Below are 20,797 nucleotides of genomic sequence, written 5' to 3'. Positions count from 1 at the left end.
TAACAGTTAACTTCTTAATATATTGCTTTAGAGTTTTTTTACTCTGCAGTTCTTTGATAAATCATTTAATCCAATGCATTAATCAACATATGAAACAAGAATGCACAGTAACAAATGTATTGAATCAGCTGATGTCTTTTGAAACAACATCTGAGTGTCTTCTAGCTTATCATTTTAGTCACTCAAACAACAAAGAAATGCCACAGATTCCATCTAAAAAAGGCCATTTGATTAAAAAACAGAGAATCCGCTTTTTTTAGCTGCCATCTGCTGAACTCCTATTGTTATGTGTGCAATCACATGGATGTGAAGGGCAGCAGCAAACTTAACCTCACTGTACTCAATCTGTAAATAATTTACGTGCAAATAGCAGAGCCCGAAGTCAGTAAACAGAGAAGATAAATCTACACTAAAACTAGCTTAGACCACTATTTCTTCCAAAGGAAAGGCTGTCCCTGAACTATTATTTTGAAGCCTTTACTGATCTGGAGGAGGGCTGCGTGAGAGGAAGCAGAAAGGTGCTGTGTCCTGGCTCAGTTAACTGAAAGCCACGGTGCCCTCAGAGGATCCTGCTCATCTCTGAAGGTGCCCCCAAACACAGCCCCCTTCCTGCAAGCCTCTCCCTCACTCTGTCACTTGCTGGCACATCCAGTTTGAGCCCTCCTGCACCCTGACAGCAGGCTCTCCTCCTCTGTATTTGTTCCTCTGGGGTCTCAGTACCCCTCCAAGCCACATCTGAATGGTGCTGCTCCTCCAGGGATGGAGCTGGGTGCATCACCCCTGCCATTCTTGCCTAGCAGAGGGTGGTCTCATTGCACATCTGTGGGTGTGCTTGTGTTCATACAGCTCTGTGCAAACAGGATGTTTCTGTATTGCTGTATGATGTCCCAGCAAGTATGGCTTAATAGGGTAGAGAGGACAGCAAGCCACCCCTCACCTGCTCCTCCCCAGGCACAGAGATGTCTCTCTCTGTATCCTCACTGCAGCACAATGCTGTGGGTTCTCCTGTCTCCAGTTCTAAGTGAGCAACACAGGAGGTGAAGAAGAGCTTCTTCCCAGAGGATGCTGCAGCCAACCACCACTGCCTGACTTTACCACACTGACTCCCTTGGGAAACAGTCTAAACTGACCCAACCAGATAGTGAGCCATCTTCAGCTTACACAAGAATCTATCAAAAAGAACTTCAGTTCTAGCTGAACACAAGTTGGAACTGAACAGAGAATGTACTGGTTCAATTCTCCGGTCTCCTGACCTAAACTGAGACATTTTCTTTAAAGCCTTCAGTTAACACTGTGTACTGCAGGAGTTTCTGACTCTCAAGAAAGTCCACAAATAGTTCAATGTAGACAGTAGCCAACATGGCAATTAGCGAGAAACACTTTATAGGGCATTATAGATGGAACAGTGAGCAACACCAACATTACCAGACAAGCATATGCATAAAGGAATGAATGAAGGGCATTCCTGGAGGACAGCAGATGTGAAAGATTCATCAACCAAGCAGCTGTGAGTTCAGCTGGGGGCTAGATGGTGATGTGAATAGGGCCTTGGGCATTAATTTGATGAGACAGCTTGACGCTGCCCTTGAAGAAAAACAAGAACTTTAAAGCAAGATCTGAAATTAGAAAATTAAACAAAAGCGTATTGAGTTGAACTGTATTTTTCCCTGAATCTTGCTGTCTGATACCTTTGGCATCCTTAGATTTCTCTAGGCAGGTTGCAATTAATTTCTTAGATTTTTTTTTAATTCTTATTGGTTTATGGATTACAGTACAACAAATTATTTTTTCCTTGGAAGATACCAGTTGGTCAGGTACCAGGGTAAACAAACAGTGCTTTGCGCTTATGGCAGAACAAGAGAAAGAGAAGAGACAGGCAGCTCCTGTCCCATCTGAACAGCAGCGGAAAGCCTCAGCTGAAGGCATTCAGAAATGCTTCCCAGAGAGGACTGTCAAACAGACAAACAAGTAACAGAGGTAATATCCAATTTAGTTGTCAGAAGAGTCTGAAACTCTATGAGGGAGTTTAGCTTCCCTTTGACTTGCTGTGCTTTTGGAAATGTTCCTTCTCAAATACCCAAAGCACATGGGAGCAACACAGAGAACATCCAACAGTTTAACTGAGTGATGTGGCACACAGTGAGAGCTGCCCCCATTATAACTTACAACCCAGGGTTTTAATTTATAAGGCTGAGGTCAGTAACAGCTGAGGGAGCTGAAACAAAGCAGTGATGCATGGTCCTTAGGAAAGAAAGGTGTTCCCTTTATCACCAGTAACTTAGTTATTTCTGGTCATCCCAATTTCATTCCTTTAATGATGCAACTGACTTCCAATCTATTACAAAGGTTGCATCTGATTATGAATTTACTGCTGGCTCATGCAGTAAGATAAAAGGCACTCAAGATACACATAATCACTTTACTGAAAACAAAGAAAATATTTAAAGAACTAGAAGCTACTAAGCTTTCTTTTCAATTTGAGGTGATCAAGGAGGTTTAGAATAAGTAGGAGAACAAGATTGAGAGCAGGTGAGCTGGTCCTTGACCGTGACTTGCCGAGGAAGGCAGTAGTTCCAGTCACTGCCCAGTGATTTCTACACCATGAAGGCCTGATGGAAGACACAGATGTACTCAGTAAGACAGGCCTGTAACACCCCTTCTGCCCTTCCTCAGTGAGAGCCAGGCTCTGTCTCACCTGCATTTAGTCTCTACTTCCTACCTTTACAGATAAGCTTTAAATTAGGTGCAGCAGCCTCCAACTTTCCCCCAAAATGCAGCAGCCTTTGGTACACAGAGCATCATCCTAAAAAGCACTGAAGATCCAAGTACCTTTAGGTGAATTGGATCTCAATTCCATGTCCTGGACCAGGGGTTAACCCTCAACTATTATGCTAAAGGCACTGCAACTACTGAGCCCCTTCGCTTTGTGCAGTAAGTCAGTTGTACATCACTAGATGGCCACCTCCAAAGAGAACACACAGTGGTCTGGCAAGCCCCTTCAGCAACTTTAACAATGCTTTTCAGCAAAGTCAGAAGAGGAAATGTAAGCATTTAAATAGGTGAGCTGAGGCACCTCTTCAGCTCCCCAGAAGCTCCAGTCCCCCTACTTTGTTGTCAAAGAACTCATGACTTCAGTTTTTAACTAAAAAAAAATTACTTTCTCTGCTACAGGAGATCTTTTTCTCCTCCACAAGCATTTATAACAGCCAGAGAGCACCAATTGGCTTCAGCTGTAGAAGGAAGCTCCATGTCTCCAGGACTAGGAAGTGGCAATCAGCTGCAGCTATAGCGAGGTGAAAATACACATGCCCTGCCCTGGTGGAACTGACTGTTACTGGTACTTCAAGTGGCCAGCAGTTTGGGAGAGTTCTGAATGTGTCCTTGTCCCATGGATGGAAAACGCAGCTTCAGGATCCTGATCTCCAACTTCTCTCTCTCTCTTTCCCAAAAACAGATGTATAAAATTCAGGCAAGGCAACACTTTAACTACTGTGAACACAACATCAAGGTAGGCGTGAGGATCCATTATTATGTTTTATTATTCTTCCATACATACTAGACAGGGATTTCTGACGGATGAGAAGCAGGGGTGTTTGCTCTCACTGTCTTTTCTACAATACTTCACCACTTCTTTATAGTGTCCTTTCTCTAACACTATTGCTACTTGGACTGCAATATATCACAAAATTCATAGTTAAAAGTACTGTGCAGCCTTGTTTCTCTTTTATTACAATTACAGTTTTTCAGAAGATGTGGCCTGTCTCACTAAAAGTGACTGAAAAAATATTATAAATTAAAACATAACAGCCTTTCAAAATCTAAGATTAATACATCTACCCCAAATCAAACCACCAAATTTATCAACACTTACAAATGCTTTATAATCACATGACTGGAAGATGAGTTTCTCTGGATGATGTTGCCAGTACTGTACAGGCGTTGATGCTGTGGCTTCATTTGGAGGTCGCAAGGTAATTGAAGGCTCTCCCCAGTCTCCTGTCTGAAAACCACAATTTTTCAAGATATTAGAATAAGTGCAGGCAAATCAGTTCCAAGGCAGACCTCCACTGTTGTGCTCAATTAGCAAGAATTTATTTTCTATGCATAAAGCCATGTTACTAAAATAAGCAAACACAACTCCTACAACATTTTTCATGATTTAATTTATAATCCAAAATCATCTACAGTAGTGTTTAATGAGGTTTTAATTAAATCTATTTGCTTTGAGAATAAAATCATTAGGCACTGGAAATGTTCCTTAAAAATAAGTGTTTACAATACATATATGAGGATGACAGCACTTGTAAAAAATCATGAGATGCACAAAAATGGCTTTCACAAATTCTATTCTGCATTTTACAAGTTCTTCTGTACAGCTAGTAAATCTTCCATTATCCTGCACATATAACCAATAACTAACTTTCCTATATGGCTAAATAACAGAATTTGCTTTGATCTGAAGACTTATTATACATTCTTCAAACATATGAGGCATTCTTTAATCTCTTTATGAATATTTACTTTGATCACCTTCTCTTGATGCCTCATTGTGGAGGTACTAACATTGCCCTTCCACATTCATCATTCTCACTGATACAGGTGACTGCCTTCCTGAGCTGTCATCTCCTCTCTTTCCTCAAAGCCCTTAGAGAACACAGGTAAGACTGCAGTTTACTGCCAAACCCCTTTGTAGCACACTCTTCTCCCTTTCAATAGAGCCAGGGCAGACATCAGTACAGGAACATCCCCAGCCTGGCAGTACTGGTCTGGGTCTCACCTGCCTTGTGTACTTTTAGTCATGGTTTTATCAGACCTGGACTGACCTCTGGGCCCTTAGGGGCTCCTTCTACATTGCAGGTCCATGCAGAAAAAAAAATATTCTGAGACTATTTCATTTTTAGCTGTTATCTCTCCTACTTTTGATTCACATGTGCTCACATCCTGAACACCAGGGATGCTGTCAAACCAGCATCAGCTCACTTAAACTGAAAATGACCCACAGATGGATTCCTTCTCCTCTTCCCTCTGCCACCAGCCCCACTTCTCTCCTATTCTGTCTGGTCTTGACTGCCTCTGAATTTCCCTCTTTTTCCCACTCTATCTTTTTGCAATCACATGTTTCCTTCATGATCCTCCTTCCTCCTCTGCTCATTTTCTCTCAACTATTTTATCATTTCCTATACAATTATTTCAATTTGGATTACACTACTCTTTCTTTACCTGCACTTATCTCTGTGTACTTTCTATGCATGTCATATTGTTAAAATATGTGTTGAAGCTGGCAAGGAATTGTCATCATCATTTCACACAGAATATGGCTAGAAGTTTAGACTTTTAAAGCAAAAAGAAGTTAAGCATAAAAAAGACATGAAAAAAATCTTATTGAAGACATTCAAAGTCTGGCAAACTATCACATCGTACTAATTAAGTCAGGACAGAGTAAACAAAACAAGTACATCATTTTCATGTGTCACAAAATAATGAAATGACACACAGTTGCACAGCTCTGCAATGAAAAGCAGGAGATAAATCTGGAAACACCAACATTTACCCTGCCAATATGGTAACTTCAAGCAAGAGAACATCATAAAACAAGTTGAACTTAGTTACTGTTGGCACCATTAGCACATCTACCAATTACAAAGTAGTGTAATTTCTGTCTTGCTTAGTTAAGTTGCCTGTCTGCCATGGATATGAATGACTTCAACTTTAGATTTTGAAAGGAAAGTAGCAGGAGCAATTGCTGCAATTTTCACATTTTTTTATCCATAAAAATGAATCCTTCTGGCCACTAATGTATAAAACCATTCTATCATATTTAATCTGAAGTGGGAATTTGTTTCCTTTAAGAAGCAGTTCTCCTTCTAAAATAGTTTCCATCATATTACAAGGGGCAAGGATCTGCATCCTTATTAGTGGAGTCTGTCTTTGACAACAAGAGAAGCTGGATTGCACCCATCAGAAATTCTCACAGTGTGCTTGCTCAGCTGTCTTGTATGAACTGTTCAAGGCCACAGCTAACAGACCATTTGAAACTGTAATCTTTTTTTTCCCTAATAAAGATACACTTCTGTGTAAGGAAGCAGAGCTTGGGAGGTCTATACTATCCATTTAGGAAAAGGCTACTATGATGGAACACCAGTAAATTTAGGACAGAAAAGCTACAAAAGTACATATTTTGACCACCGGTCTCTCTACCAAGGAAGCAAAGGGATGGCCATGCCTTGAACAAGGGACCATGGGTAGTGCTCCAAAGCTTCCTGTTGCACTGCTCAGCACATGGCTTTCCTCACATGCAGAAAAACGGACAGTACTGCTAAATTAAGCAGGGTATGTAAGGAGCAAAATGAGCACATAATGTCACAGTTTGCCTCCCTTTTGAACAGGCAGTATGAAAAGCATAGAGAACTGCTTTGTTTTTGTCTGAAAGAAAGGGCAGAAAAAGAGGAAAAGTGATTGCTCCTTGTTTGGGTGCAATTTTATAATGGAAAAAATAATCACAACGAAATGGGAAATAATCTTCAATGAGACTAATAAAACTAATGTATGAGACACTTGGAGAGGGACTGCATAGCGACCATTTGTTTGTATCTATTAATTGCTCTATAATCATCCTAGTACCTACTCCTGTTTAATTAGACAACACAAAATTGCCAAGAGATTGCTATATGTTTCTCTAGGATGTTCTAAAAATGCAATAGAGCTGAGGATAGGGGAATGCAAAGATTAGGATTTCTGCAGTTCCTGACAGACCCCTGCACCTGGAGACCTTTCATGTATTTCAGTGTGTGCGGTAGAGGGAGTAGCTACTAAGAAAAGTTGCATAAAATTAAATATCATAGGTATAGAGTATTATGATGGATAAAGGAGACATATTATACATAGTAATTTTTTTAATATTCAGCAGATTGGCTTCTGGTTTCCTTTCCTTTTGTTTTTTACTAAACTCCTTGGATTTTTAAACGGTACTGCTGTTAGTATTCATAATGTATTTAGTCTGAGTTATAACATGATAGTCTCCAAAGCCCAGATCCATGAAAATGTTTAGAAGTGTAATTCCTATTACACATTCCCTGTAGAATTTCCTTTCCTATTTTTTTTTTCAAGGAAGAAAAGCTTTTAAGCAAGAGTTAGACAGCTAAATACATATATAAATCCGTGTCTAAAAACTTCAACAGGAATAAAGGGAGCTTCTCAGCTGACTGACTAGTCAGATTCTGAAATTCTGAGATTTAGGATATGATGATGACAGTTGATTTCAGGCAAAATATAAAATAGGACCATCTTTGACCTAGAGAAAACTTGAAACAACAAGGCTTAAATTTGGGGTGGAAAAATATGAATTATTAGTGTCCTAAATCCAAGGAATTAATGTGGAACAATTCATGTGTGTTGTATTGAGATTCATAATACACTCTTAAGCAGTACAGAAATGTTAATAAATTGCCACACAAGACCAACTATAATGTTTGATTTAAATTTTAAAAATAGATATGATAGGATAAGGATTTTCTGGTTTGAATATTTAATTTGCAATTGTAAGAAATAATCAAACATTTAAGCTTATGTATTTTTTATGACACAATATACAGATGGAGATTTTTATCTCTCTGATGAAGTAAAAAGGCAAGAGATAATTTATTCCTCATTTAACTTTACAGCTCATCAGACAGCTGTGCAATTCATCACATGGTCTTTGCTGTATTGCCTGTGCTTTAGTATTCTAACCTCTCCATGCCTTTAACCAGCATCTTTCCTCTCTTTGGCCTCTGCTAAGTTGAAAAAGAATATTTTTGCTCCTCTTTTTGCAGATAAAGAATTTATAATCAGAAAATGGTCTGAAGTCAGGCGCCAGATTGGTAAGGATTCAACCCTTTCACAGGGACAACTTTTCATAGTCTTGAAGACCAATATCTTGTGCTCTCGCTGTGCTTTCTAACCCTGAAAATTGGCAGATGTGCGCTTATCAGTGCTTTAGAAAGGGTCAGATGCTTGATGTCAAATGAGCTACATAGGCAGATTACAGCTAATTAGGTTTTTTTACAATTGTTGCATATTTTCCTATCTCATTCTGTTTTCTGAGAAGTGTATTTGACTCATATTGAAGGCACCTGGATGCAGAGGCAGTCATAGATAAGAAGTAACCTCAATACAACTCCTATAAAAATCTAATACCTCACTTGTTGTTTTATAAAAATGTCAAGTTAAAACCCTTCCATGCTACAAGGAAGAAAAAACCAAAAAGGCCTGGGATTGAGTGGTTTGCATGCAGTTATTTTTAACAAGGACTACATCTTATAACTTTTCACCTGTTTTTTCATGCCTGTTTATGGTAACATGCATTAGTCACCATGACAACAACAAATTGGAGCACACATGGATACAACACTTCTGCCTGAAAAATTAATAATTTTCTCCCTGTAAAAAATGTAAATGTTCTGCAGACCTGTCAAATTCTCATTATTTGCTTAAGTTTTAATTCCTAGACCAAGAGGAATTTTTTAAGCTACTTATATTTTTGGCTATTGAAAAAATGGGAACAGATTTGTGATGTACTTAGATTTTAAAAACTTCTAAAGCTTGGTAGCCAAAATGGCCCCTCTCTGGAAGAAATATTCCAAGGAGGCATGACAAAAATCAGGAGAAATCTACAGCTCCTCTGAAATACTCTGCTGAACAACTGGCTGTCAGTTCCCTTACCACACTGCAATATGGATCACCAGGTTTGCTCTCATATGCTCAGCTTTTGTGACTGTCACATAAGTGATAAGAACTCAGGGCACCATCAGTGTTACCTGTAACTCCCCCAAAAGTGCCTCTGCAATCACAGCATGTCCCTCAGCTGGGCAAAGCCTATGGGTAACACAGAAAGGGCAGCACAACACATTGTGGGGGTGAAACTGTGCAAACCGAGCTGTTTACACGGTTTCCCTCTTCAGAAAAGTGAGTGAACAAAAACATCAGGAACAGAAGTCAAAGCTCTCCCTGAGCAAGACTGCTGCTGGCAATGCCCCCACGTCCTGTATGTTTGTACACCATACAGCCAACATATGCTAACCACACGGCACGACACACGGATGTGCGCACACAAAATTCCCAAAGAGGAGGGACAAGTTACGAACTTTTGTTATTATTTCAGCGACATGACACCCGTAGATAACACCACGGCAACAGACTGTACATTCATTGAGTGACAACATAGCCATTTATCACTGTATCTTACATTATGAACCTGATGAATCGATGAGAAAGGATATCCTGCATTCTGGTTGGTCCAGATCTCACAGACAGAAGACTGCTAATATAAACAGAAAACTGTATCTCATCTTGCAAATATTAATGCACTGTAACTGCCAAAAGGCAAGCATAATTAAGAAAAGGCTTGCAACAATATTAAAGAAGGAAGTAAAATTGCTGTTAAAAGTAAATTTTTTATTTATTTGCTGACAAAATATTTTTGAATTGACTGGAAAGAAACATAGCTTATTCAGGGACTTTAGAAGAGGTTTCAGACTGTGAGTACAAGAAAACAATTTAGTCAGAAGTGCTTGTGAGAGAAAGTTATGCAGGCATAAAGAGAAAACACAGAGAGCAAAAGAAATACTGATTACTTTCAAGTTTTGTCAGGGAAGAAGTTTGAAGTCAACATCCTAATTGAGACTCAAATCTTTCTCTGCTGGAGACTTTCACAGGTAGAGAGGAAGGGAAAAATCTGTCAACACAATCAACAGGAAAAGTATATTTTCTCTGTAACAACTATCAAAAAAGAATGCATTGCAATGAAGTGAAGCAGCTGTCCACTGTCTCCTTCCAACAACAGTACCTTTGCATACAAAGATACAGATAATATCACCTTTGGTATTGACCATGACCCCGGTGTGTAAACAAAAGGTTCAGTCTACCTTCTACATTATTGTACACAGGTTCTGTAATAGCAAAGCAAAGCCAACATACTGTAGCATCTCTAGCAAAAGCAGCAGAACCAGGCAAGCACAGCATTCAACAAGCATCTTTTATATATTTCTTTGTTTGGACACTCATCAAGAAAGCATCTGTGGCACCTCAGCAAAAGCTAAGATCACATTTTACAGTAGCCAGGCAACTAAAACAAAGCATCAGACGTAGGATCTGCCCACGCTATCTTCAGCAGGCAGCAACAAAAAGCAATAAACAGATATGGAAAATGCAACTGCAGCATCCAGAATGGATAGCAATTAATATACCAGTAATTTAACACGAGCAAGAATGTGCATTGCTGGTTCTTGTCAGCAGCAGAAATTTAGCACCAGTGCTCGAAACAATCCAAAGAAGTGCAACTCTTCTTAAAATATGGCTCTTGCTCTTACCTTTTGTAGCCTGCAACCTGGTTGCCTGGCTGGTGACAGACTAGGTTATCACTTCTGGTTAATGTCAGAGAAGCCTGGCACCCTCTGGACTGACTATGAAGAGCTGCCAGACAGCCTGGTGACTGCCTAATGTTGTTAATTGTCCCTTATTTCCTTCATGATCTGAAATGCATAAGCCCACATTCCTCCCTCCAGCTTTAGTAATTCTTAAACTTTCACGCATCTGGTTCATTTCATCTCCCTCATCTTGTTTTCCAAGTTATTTGCTTCTCCTTTGTGATGTGCAGGGCTCTACGTCTGGATAGCTTTAGATAATAAAAACTTTGAGTCTTCTCCCTCATCCTCTGCAACTTGCTACAAAACACATAGTCTCAGTGCAAGGCCAGCAGCAAACACTGCTGCAGCCACTTCTTCTGTGCCATCATTAGGACAGTGCACTAGCTGGTACTAATGACCTTTTCTCATGTATGTTAAGCAAACTGACTTCTGGATGCTCTGAACACGCCCACTGCTGTGATGCCTACATTCATTTATGTGGGGACAGGAAGATTCCTGAATAGGAATCCATGGCAGAAGGTTGTACCTGTACTTTTCAAGAGAAGAGTAAACAGAAGGCATTCCATGCCAGGTGCAGCACACCCAAGCATGTGGTAATCAAGAAAACCTACTGCAGTGCTATTTGGACACACTCACTGAGGTCCTGAAAGTAGTGAGGTAAGGCAGCAGGGTACTGTATGCTGACAGATGTCTTATTTCTCCCCAGCACTGGCATAGGGTTGCCATGATGCCATCACATTGTGCAGCTGCTTTTCACCATCTTGATCTTCCTAAGACAAAAGTGTGTCCTTAACTTTTCTGGAAGACTTGCCTGAAGGGATTGGTGTGAGGTCTCAGCCGGACCAGCCGTGAGCCGGAGCTGCTGAAGCCCGTGGAGTGTCCTGGCAGAGCTGCCACAGCGGCTGTGCCATGCTGTGGCACTGACGCTATTAATACATGGGCACACCTGCCAGCTGCCTGGTGCTAACTTGGGAACAGGTAACACAGCACTGCAGGAAGTGTGTGCACAGGCTTCAAGTCACTCCATTCAAAAAGAGGGCAGGGAATAAATCCTTTATTACATGTGCCAAAGGTACTCATCCTGCCCCTCGCTCCCCAGCGCATCTTCTCCCATATGAAAGTGCAGGGGTTACGGCACTGCCCCTGGGAACTGGGAATTCTCGATTTGATGATCTCTCTGACTGAGAGAACTCACACCTATGTATTTCACCTTTCACAGGTTAAAGCAGCAGCGGAAGATAAGATGTCTTCAATCCCTTTTATAAATGGGGGGAAGCCCTTCAAATTAATTTTTGGGGAAAGAAAAGCACCTAAGACATTTGGAGCATTCAGATATGAGACACAAGTTTTCGGTCCAGGTCTCTGCTTCAAGAACTGTTTAAATGAACTACTCCCATCAGACAATAACCAGAATTAAAGGTTTGGAGGATCTAGGCTTAAAATCATATTTAAATACAGGTGATTTGATTTATAAAATCAACAATAAATCAAGAGGACCAGCAGAGACTGAGAATTTTCCATGACTGTAGGAATGTCCTCTTGGAAGGGCAGCAGTGCGAAACTCATTACTCAGTTTTGCATTCATTAATGTTTGAATGACTAAAGTACAGAAATGCAGTACAGAAGGAACGTAATTTTACAGATGGAAATGAATTCAAATTCAGAATTCAACCTTTTCCTTGAACCATTGTAAAAATATTTAGCATTTACTATATACATATTTTATATCTTCAAAGTGCTTAAAATTTGTAATGAATTATGAAATCCCCAAGAGAAGCACATAAAGTTGCATATCCCGGTGCTAAAGAGGAAGGAACTAAATAAAGGAAAAAGGTTAAGTGAGTATCTGAGGCCAGAAAATAGGTAGTAGGAGGAAGAATGGGGATTAGGCTTCAAACATTTACAATTTTCAGCTCCCAAAACATATGCTCTCAAAAAAACCAGATAAAGAATTCAATCCATGCATACACTTCCATCATAATAAACACAAATACACTTGGGCACCTAATACCACTGACACAAGTTCTGTGAAAAAAGTTTAACAAAGAACATTTTCCTAAGTAATATGGTAAAGAGCAGCAAAAAAACCAGCAGCATCAGCTATTGTCTGATTAGTATCAAAGATGCCATTATCTTAATACTTCCCAAAAGATAAATGCTTACAGGACTCTGCCGCCATACCAGTTTTGTGGTGTCTCATGAATTAAAGATTTCCCTGTCTAGTCATGATGGGACACAAGTCTGAAAGGCAGGACAGGTAAAGGAAGGGAGAAGGTTTCATAAACTGGACAGAATTATCTAAGGCGAACTCTATGTTTCCTCCCTACAGACAAGGAAAACTTGGTGGATAATCTCAAGAAAGAAAGCAACCATAAGATTGTTCATAGAAATTATATGCTTTCTAAGGAGAGGAGGAGCAGGAGCTGGGTGGAAGGAGTCCAGAAGTATTTATTACAGCTCAATGAATTTCACTCAAAGGCACTTTAGAAGAAGTTAAAGATTTACCTAAATTATGAGCAATTATCCTTGAAAAGTCATAGAAGATACTGAAAGGACGAAAGAAAGGCTAAAAGAATATTGAAGATGTGAGAAAAGGAAGAATCAGAAACTTATAGTCAGCCTAACTGCAGGTGCAGGGACTAGCAAGGGACTAGAAGTCTTCAAAAATCCAGCCACCATCCCCTGGTTCTCATGACCTTCTGGCATTGGTCCTGGCCATCTGAAATAAACACTCAAGAATATATGTATGCATGTGTGTATATTTATATCTATGCATACATTATTGAGAATAACAAAGAAAAAGTGTAATGTTGCCTACCATGTATTAGCGAGACAGGTTCTATGGGCCAAGAAAAATTCAAGATGTTTATAATGAGGTTCTTCAATATGAATCATCTCAGATCAAATTTCCTTCCTTTGTTGTAAAACTGGCCAATTACATCAGCAGCAGCAAGGAGAAGTACTGCAAGACTTGAACACTGAGTGAGTCCTGGTGCAAAAACACATGACATGTCCCATACAAAAACTTAGCCTGAATCACAATGCAGTGGTTGCACAAAAAGGTGAAATGCATATTTTGAAAATAATTATTGGTATTTAAGCACAAGTGGACCGGAGCATGACGGGGCAATCTGCAAGAGCCTGCTCCATGTTGTGGTTTGGAGGAGTGCCACAGCTCTCTAAGGCAGATCAACAGGTGACGGACTTTTCAGAATGTCATAAGAACTGAAAACAGATGTGATGAACTCAGAAAATTAGATGAAATTCAATAGGATTACATCCAGAAATAAAATAGCAAACAAATTAGCAGAGTGATTTAGGTTGCAAGAGGACAAAAAAGGTCTAAAATTTTCAGTATAATTCAAATTAGATAAGAGCAGTCTTTCAAAAGTAAAAAGAAACAAATCACAGGATAATTCATGCTGCAAGTTTGCTTGGGAAATTTCCATTCCAACTTCAGCTCAAAGCAGGAGCATCTGTGAGATGGGACCAGATTGCTCAGGGCTTCATCCAGTCTGGTGTTGAAAACCATCGAGGACAGAGACTGGACAGACTCTGTGAGCAACCTGTTCCCCTTTTGCCTGTCTGCACTGGGAGGAAGTTGCTCTTGGCACTCAGTCAGTGTCTCTCCACTTTCAGCTTTAGTACCCACAGCCACTTCTCCAGCCAGCCCTGGTTGTCCAGCCTCTGCTTGGAGGGCAACTGCTTCAGCTTCCAACCATCTTGGTGACCCTTTGCTGAATTTCCCTCTCCTAAATAAAAACCCCTCAGGTTTCAATAAAAGTAACATCAGAAGGAACTTTAGTGCCATATGGGGCAGCTACCAGTGAGGTCTCATATGTGGTGTGTCCAGTTTTAGCCACTGCAGTGCAAGGAGAGAATCCAGGAAAGAGTGACAACAAATAGAAGTCTAGAAAACACCAGGGCATGACTCTGGTTAGGGAGATGTAGGCCCCAATGGTTTGTTCAGCCCTGAGACAGACTGCGTAGATTGTTGGTGACTCCTGATCTGCTGCCTTTTCCACCTCTCCTCAGCAAAGTTGCCTCTCACCCTTCCTTGTTGCAGAGATGGTGCACAGGGAGAAGAGGAGATGCTGAACATAACCTCTAGGTTTCTTCCCGTCACCTCTTCCTCTGTTTCACTACAGAGCTGAGTCTTGTAAAATTGCTCCCATCTCCCAGCACTGCAACTCCAGTGAGGCACAGGAGAGACAAACAGCAGCAAACCCACTCTTTCTGATGCGCATAATCTAACTCGCTAACTATAATTCTGTCTAGCTCAAATAATGAGGATAATTTTGGATTAAATCCCAGAAAAATCACTCTTGGCATGGCAAACAAACTTTGAAGGTGCAACAGCTGAAAGAAACAAATGAAAATTGGATGAATGGGGCTGTCTGGCTGCTTTTGTAATTTTAACTCCAAATGTTTTAGGACCATGGGAGAGCAGTTGTGCCATCTCAATAGATGCTGCTTCCCTGAATGTTCCCAATGCTCTGGGGAGATCTTGGCTTACCAGAAGGAATAACCACAAATACTCCTTCAAAAACAAGATCTTCAGAGATGGAGAGTGAAAGTTTAAATTCGTACTTCTTTCAGAGAAGCATATACTCTAAATACACTTCTTATTAGAGGAATTACATGTTTTGCATTGGTATTATTTCTTTTGCTTCTCCTGAAAATACTACATGAAAATTTCCAGAAAATCTCCAGACTCTTTGGACTGGCTCCCTTGCAGGCAGGCAGTGGGGGACAGGTGTGAGCAGCAACATTGTGCTCCAAGTCAGTGCCCCAGTGAGGTTTCACAGAAGGTGCATGTCATAGCCAGGACACACAGGGAAGGAGACGATTGCCCTGGGACCAAAGAGAGCCTGTAAAGACTGTCCTCTCCTGTCCACGTCAGGGTGAGATGCAAAGCCTCCTCCTGCACTAGTGTGGGTGCTGTAGGTCCCATGCACCTCCTTCTCCTGCTCCATGCAGAGCCATACTTTGCACTTAATTCTCTGAAAAGAGAAGCCTAATAGGTGCGGAATGTTTCTCTTATCCAGCCAATACCCTCTTTCATGCAATGGCCATCTTCTCCACAGACAGCTGTTCTCACTCGATTTTGATCAAGCAGACCAGGAGCTGGTTCCTGCTGGGGAAGACAGACCACAGGTCTTCCCAGGGGTTTGCCAAGGTTTCACCTGCCCAGCCTGGCACATGGAGGTGCAGCTTTACAGCCGCAGCTCTGGCTTTGAGACTCCCACTGGACTGCCAACTTCTTCTCATTGCTAACAGCCCTTCTGCTAGTGTTGCCAGCTACCAGTGTGCCCCAGCCTTGCACAGAGGATACAAACTTCTGGACAAAAACCAATGAAGCTTATGACACTGAATCCCTGAACATTAGGTACACATATCTGCATTTTTGCAAAAAAAAAAAAAAGACCGCAAAAACAAAACCAGAAGAGCACTCCCAACTCAGCTTTTTTCCAGCAGCTCAAAAATGTAAATTCTAGGTATTAAAATTCAGTTTTCATACAAACTTTTCAATGTAGATCCTCTAGTTCACAAGACTGAGTGTGAAAAACAGTAAATTAATAAATAATATCTGTCCTCCTCTTGGTGTAGTATTTATGGCTTTAGTTTGAATCATTAATATCAAATATAGAAGCAGTTTCCTTAATTCCATATGCTGAAGCAGTATGTAGGTATGATCCACATGACATGACTTCAGTTCTTAAATGTTAGCTTCTGTAACATTCTTGAAAAAATTCTATCTTTCTATTCAGGCAGAAATTAAGTAGATTGTTTTATAATGTCTTCATCAGCTTCCTTCTCCATTGCCCAGAGAAGTGAGGGATGCCCCATCTGTGGCAGAGTTCAAGGCCAGGTTGGATGGGGCTATGAGCAACCTGGTCTAGTGGAAGGTGTCCCTGCCCATGGCAGGGAAGCTGGAACTAGATGATCTTTAAGGTCCCTTTGAATGTAATGGTGGTTCTATGATTCTATGAAATACACAATACTCAAGGGATCCAAGGATGAAAATTTGCTGAAATTTACAGTTCAAGACACAGCTGTCTAGGGCATTAACGTCTCTGTGAATCACAAAGACAACAGCTAGCAACATCTATACCATGCAATTGATTCAGTTAAGCATTTTTCTTTTGAAGTTAAATTGAAGGTCGTCACAGTTCAGTCATCTTTCCATACTGGGAAAAAAGCACCTAAAATATGAACCATAGAACATTTTGTTTGGATTTTATGTATTTGTTTCTAAAGCTATTTATCCTCACAACATCCACTATTTTATGCTTATAAAAAATGGAAATAAGAAGCCCTAGAAGTATAAAGAGAATGAATCTAGACAACCATATTTTTGTATTTATCGCTTGGTAAATCAACTAGTAAAGAACTCATTTATTTGACAAATAATTTCAACCACTGATAAAAACCATTCTTCATTGCTTCTTAGATAATCTCATTTTACACACCACTATTCTCTTGGGCATTCAAAGTAATCATTAAATCCTTCCAAAGCAGAGAAGGAGATAGTAAAAGAAACAGGAAACAAGTAAATAAAAAAATGTCATACTGTGGTTAAATGTTACAAAACTAAAGGTAAGTTCTTTATTTTCAACTTCTTCAAACTTTCTATGTCATCTTACTCACCCTGCAGCATTCCTACACCTCAGTTTTCTTAGTTGTAAATTGGAAAACATGATTTTAAACCACACAGCCCCAGAGCGTATTGGAAATACAAATGCACTAATGTCTCTGAAGTATTTGGAAAATATTACAGAGTTGAAGGTATTATTTCAGAAAGAAGGAGAAATATTTCACAATTTTAATATAAACCTGCCTTTACTAATTCTTTCTTTTGTTTTTATTACACTTTACTGTAGGTAGAGGATCTATTGTACTAAATCCATTTAAATTATTATACCCCGTATATCAATTCTAACTCAACAATGAATTATATCTTACAAAAGAATGTTAAAAGGCGGAATGTCAACAATCAGGATAGCTTTATGTCAAACTTTCTATGCAGTCATTACAATGACATTACATTTAAGCTATCTTGTGATTTAGGGAAAAAAAAAACCAAAACAGTAAGAGCCCTCAGACCATGGGACAAAGGAACCAAGAAAGGCTTTCAAAATTAAGTCTGAGTTCAGCATCTCAGTGAAGAACTTTTCCTTCCAGCCTTTGTGAATAATTTTTCCAACCCTCTGAGACCTTAAAAGATCTCTTCCTTCCATCAAACCCCTCTGTGGTGCTCCTGTATGGGTCATGACTAGGTTTACCTACCAGAAAGCTTCCTCTTGACTCATTACCAGTCTGTCCTCCCAGAGGCAGACACAGGCTGGAGCTTTTCCCAGAGCCCTAAAAGGGGCACCTGCCCACTGCCTCCCCTCCAAAAATGACAGACTCCTTCCATCCTGGGGCACACTGCAGGTTCAGCACCATGGGGAGAGTGTGTGTCAGCATCAGGGTGATGCCTGGCACTACTCTGCTTCTGCAAAGAGTGGTGTGGACAGAGGTGCTTCCCACACCTCCCCACCTGCCTGCCACAGGAAAGGTGTTTCTGGCCCTTGCTCCTGGCTAGGGACAGAGTGCAGCACCCTGAACACCACGGCAAGAGGTCTTGTGGGTCATGGTGGCTAAAAACATCTTATGTCCCTGGCTGGTGCGATAAATAGCCACAGCCTCTGGGCTGGCAGTCTGGAATAAGCTTACAGCTAGTACCTAAAGCTTCTCTGCTGCTTGGAGAATTGCAAATCCTAAAGAAGTGACATTTTAACTGGTGTATTTTAATGAACTCAGCTATGATTCCTTTTAACCTCTAAAGCTCTTCCCTGCAAATATTTCAGGGGGGAATGAAGAGCCCAAGCCTTTCAGTGGGACTCCTATTGAATTTGGTTCCAAACTACTCAGTTGATGTCTTTATGATTCCATTTCTACTTTAAAGGTTTAGGCAATCTTAAGAATAACCTCAGCTATTTTAAACTATGTTAATTTGATCATACTAACCTACAGTTTGCAGGCTCAGAATTCAACATTCACAGTCGATGATGACTCAGACTACTCACTCCTTTCTGCGTTTTTTTTCTCTTTTTTTTCTCTCTTTTTTAAATAAACCAGCTCGCAACCTTCTGTTTTACTATTTTGACATTTGTGTATATACAATCAGACATTAAAGATTTTCAAAGCTGGACAGAAAACTGGAGGGTTGGATGACCAAACCTATTCCAGTGGAGAATCTGACTTGATTAGACTCATCATTTATATTAGGATTTTCCCCTCTTAGGTCACAAACAGTCTGCTAGGGAGCTGCAATTGAAGTACATACTGGCCTTGAGACAAAACCACCCACATGAAGTAAATTTAAATCAGCTCTTCCTCCAGGAAACAAAGAGTTGTATTATTTACAAGCATATCTGATCATGGTTTAGGGAACTGTTTAAACCATCTAGCAAATCAAAGGAAAATGGATTTAAACTGCTGTGTTCAGTGTTTAACAAACGCTGGTTGATTGATGCAAAGATCAACATGCTTGATGACTGACTCCCAGTGAAAGTTTAGTGAAAACACAGGCCATGGTAAAGATGGAAACATCCAATCTCACCATTTCATCAAAATATCTTCAGATTTTAGATTTTAAGTTGAGGTTAAAAATAGTTTTATTCTAACATTTTTCAAATAAATTCAAGTTCATGAAAGCTATACAACGAATAAGGTCACAATGCTGTGTTGGCCACCCTCTTCAAGGCCGTAAAAACGTCCAGTAATCTCATCATCCAAAACACACCAAAAACACTTTCAAAACATCACAGCATCCCAGATGTCTTATGCATGTTTTTGTATTATAGCATTCACTAAACATGCAGATTCATACAGCAGCATGCAAACAGCCTAGCAAAGAAAGGGTTAAGACAAAGAATATCCTCAAAGCAATTCCAATAATCCCTCTAGATCGTTCTGTTTGTGAGAATATTCTAGCTTGAAAGCTGGCCTGGTATCAGTTCAGAAGTTGCTGTTGATCTGACACAAGCCAAAGGAACGGGCAAACTGCAAGAAGAAAGTTGCTAAATAAAAAAAAGCCACACAAACAAAACAACAGAAAAACCAATCAAAAAAACAAACAGGGAGCAGAAGGTTCATTATTTTACCTTTAATTTCAAATGGGCTTTAGGGGAAAAGATTGAAGGAAATATAGTTCATTTTAGCAAAGCACATATTGCAAAAAATAAATTTAAGAATCTATTTTTGGGCTTGAATGGTTTAAGAAATCCCTGATTAGTCTCTTAATGGGGTGAGTCCAATTTATTGAGAATGATCACCAGAGGGAGTCATTGACTTTCCCATTAAAGTCAAAGGGAATTTTGCATACATCAGGAATGCAGAATTTGGGGGCAGAGCTGAGGAAGACTTCAAAGAGATTGGAGTTCAGGGACTAACACAAGCCACTATTTTATGGATTTAATCTAAATCCATTTTTCCTTTTGGAATCCCAAAGGATAACTGCTGTATTCCATGGTTAAAGTGAGACAGAAGGCACTGAAGTCATTCATTCAGTGGGTACACACTCCCACAGCAAAAAAACCCCCAAAACATCCTAGCACTTAATTGGTTTTAAAGCCGTTTGGAGTGGTGTAAATAGTAACTTCTCAATTTTGTCTTTGGACATGCAAAATACCACAGTCCTTCTGGAAATGCAGCATTTAACAGCACAGAGAAAATCTCCAGGTATTATATATGAGAGTATGGCGTACCACTTGGGAATATCAGGACTTCAAACAATAAAAGAAAAGAGTGAAATGGAGACAGAAATAATTGTTAGCATGTGGTGTTTGTATTGTTTTGGTTTGTTTGATTTTTTTGTCTTCAATGTTAGCGACTAAAAGAGGAAGTGAGACTAAGGATGTGTGAATGAGGTAATAAAATGAACTAAGTAGATGAACCAGTCTACTCAGCCATGTGCAAACATGCATTTTATGCTCAAACACCTAAATTTCATGACCTTCAAAGAAATATTTTCATGTTAAAAATTCGGCTTTTTTTTGCTGGACTCCAGCTCAACCTTGTGCTTGACACAGAAGCCCAGCAGACTTTGGTTTGGAAACAAGCTCATTCACTCGGCAACTTTCTCCTTAATTCTGTACAATAAGATTATATAGCAGAAAATTAGGAAATTAAAAAAAGACAAGGCAACAGGCCCACCCAAACAAATGCAATTTCACTTCTCTAGAAACATTCCCTGAACAAATGGAATTCAATTTGTTTCTGTGTTCTCAGGTAATGGCAGCACCTTGTTTTCATTGTTTATTTAATTACCTCTTGTTCATGTAATTAGCTGACAGACAGCAGCCTTTTGTTCATTATAACACAATTACTTGCATAGCTGTTTCCAT

General features: G+C 39.9%; 1 protein-coding gene across 9 annotated transcripts in view; it reads right to left on the bottom strand.

The window, feature by feature from the left end:
- The window catches only part of ANKS1B (ankyrin repeat and sterile alpha motif domain containing 1B), a 437,255-nt gene that overhangs the window by 27,644 nt on the left and 388,814 nt on the right, over positions 1 to 20,797 (bottom strand). For 6 of the 9 annotated variants that reach the window (XM_071552016.1, XM_071552018.1, XM_071552019.1 and 3 more), the window contains 2 exons: positions 9,224 to 9,298; positions 3,872 to 4,000 (listed from right to left, as the gene is read on the bottom strand). In XM_071552016.1, coding sequence (XP_071408117.1) covers positions 3,872 to 4,000; positions 9,224 to 9,298 — 204 coding nt within the window. The remainder of the gene's footprint in view (positions 1 to 3,871; positions 4,001 to 9,223; positions 9,299 to 20,797) is intronic. The other 3 variants (XM_071552017.1, XM_071552025.1, XM_071552020.1) reach the window with 2 other exon arrangements.

This window comes from Pithys albifrons, chromosome 3 (assembly GCF_047495875.1).
Source record: "Pithys albifrons albifrons isolate INPA30051 chromosome 3, PitAlb_v1, whole genome shotgun sequence".
NCBI lineage: Eukaryota > Metazoa > Chordata > Aves > Passeriformes > Thamnophilidae > Pithys > Pithys albifrons.
The sequence above is the reverse complement of the archived record's forward strand: the minus strand, read 5'-3'. Positions and strand labels throughout refer to the sequence as shown.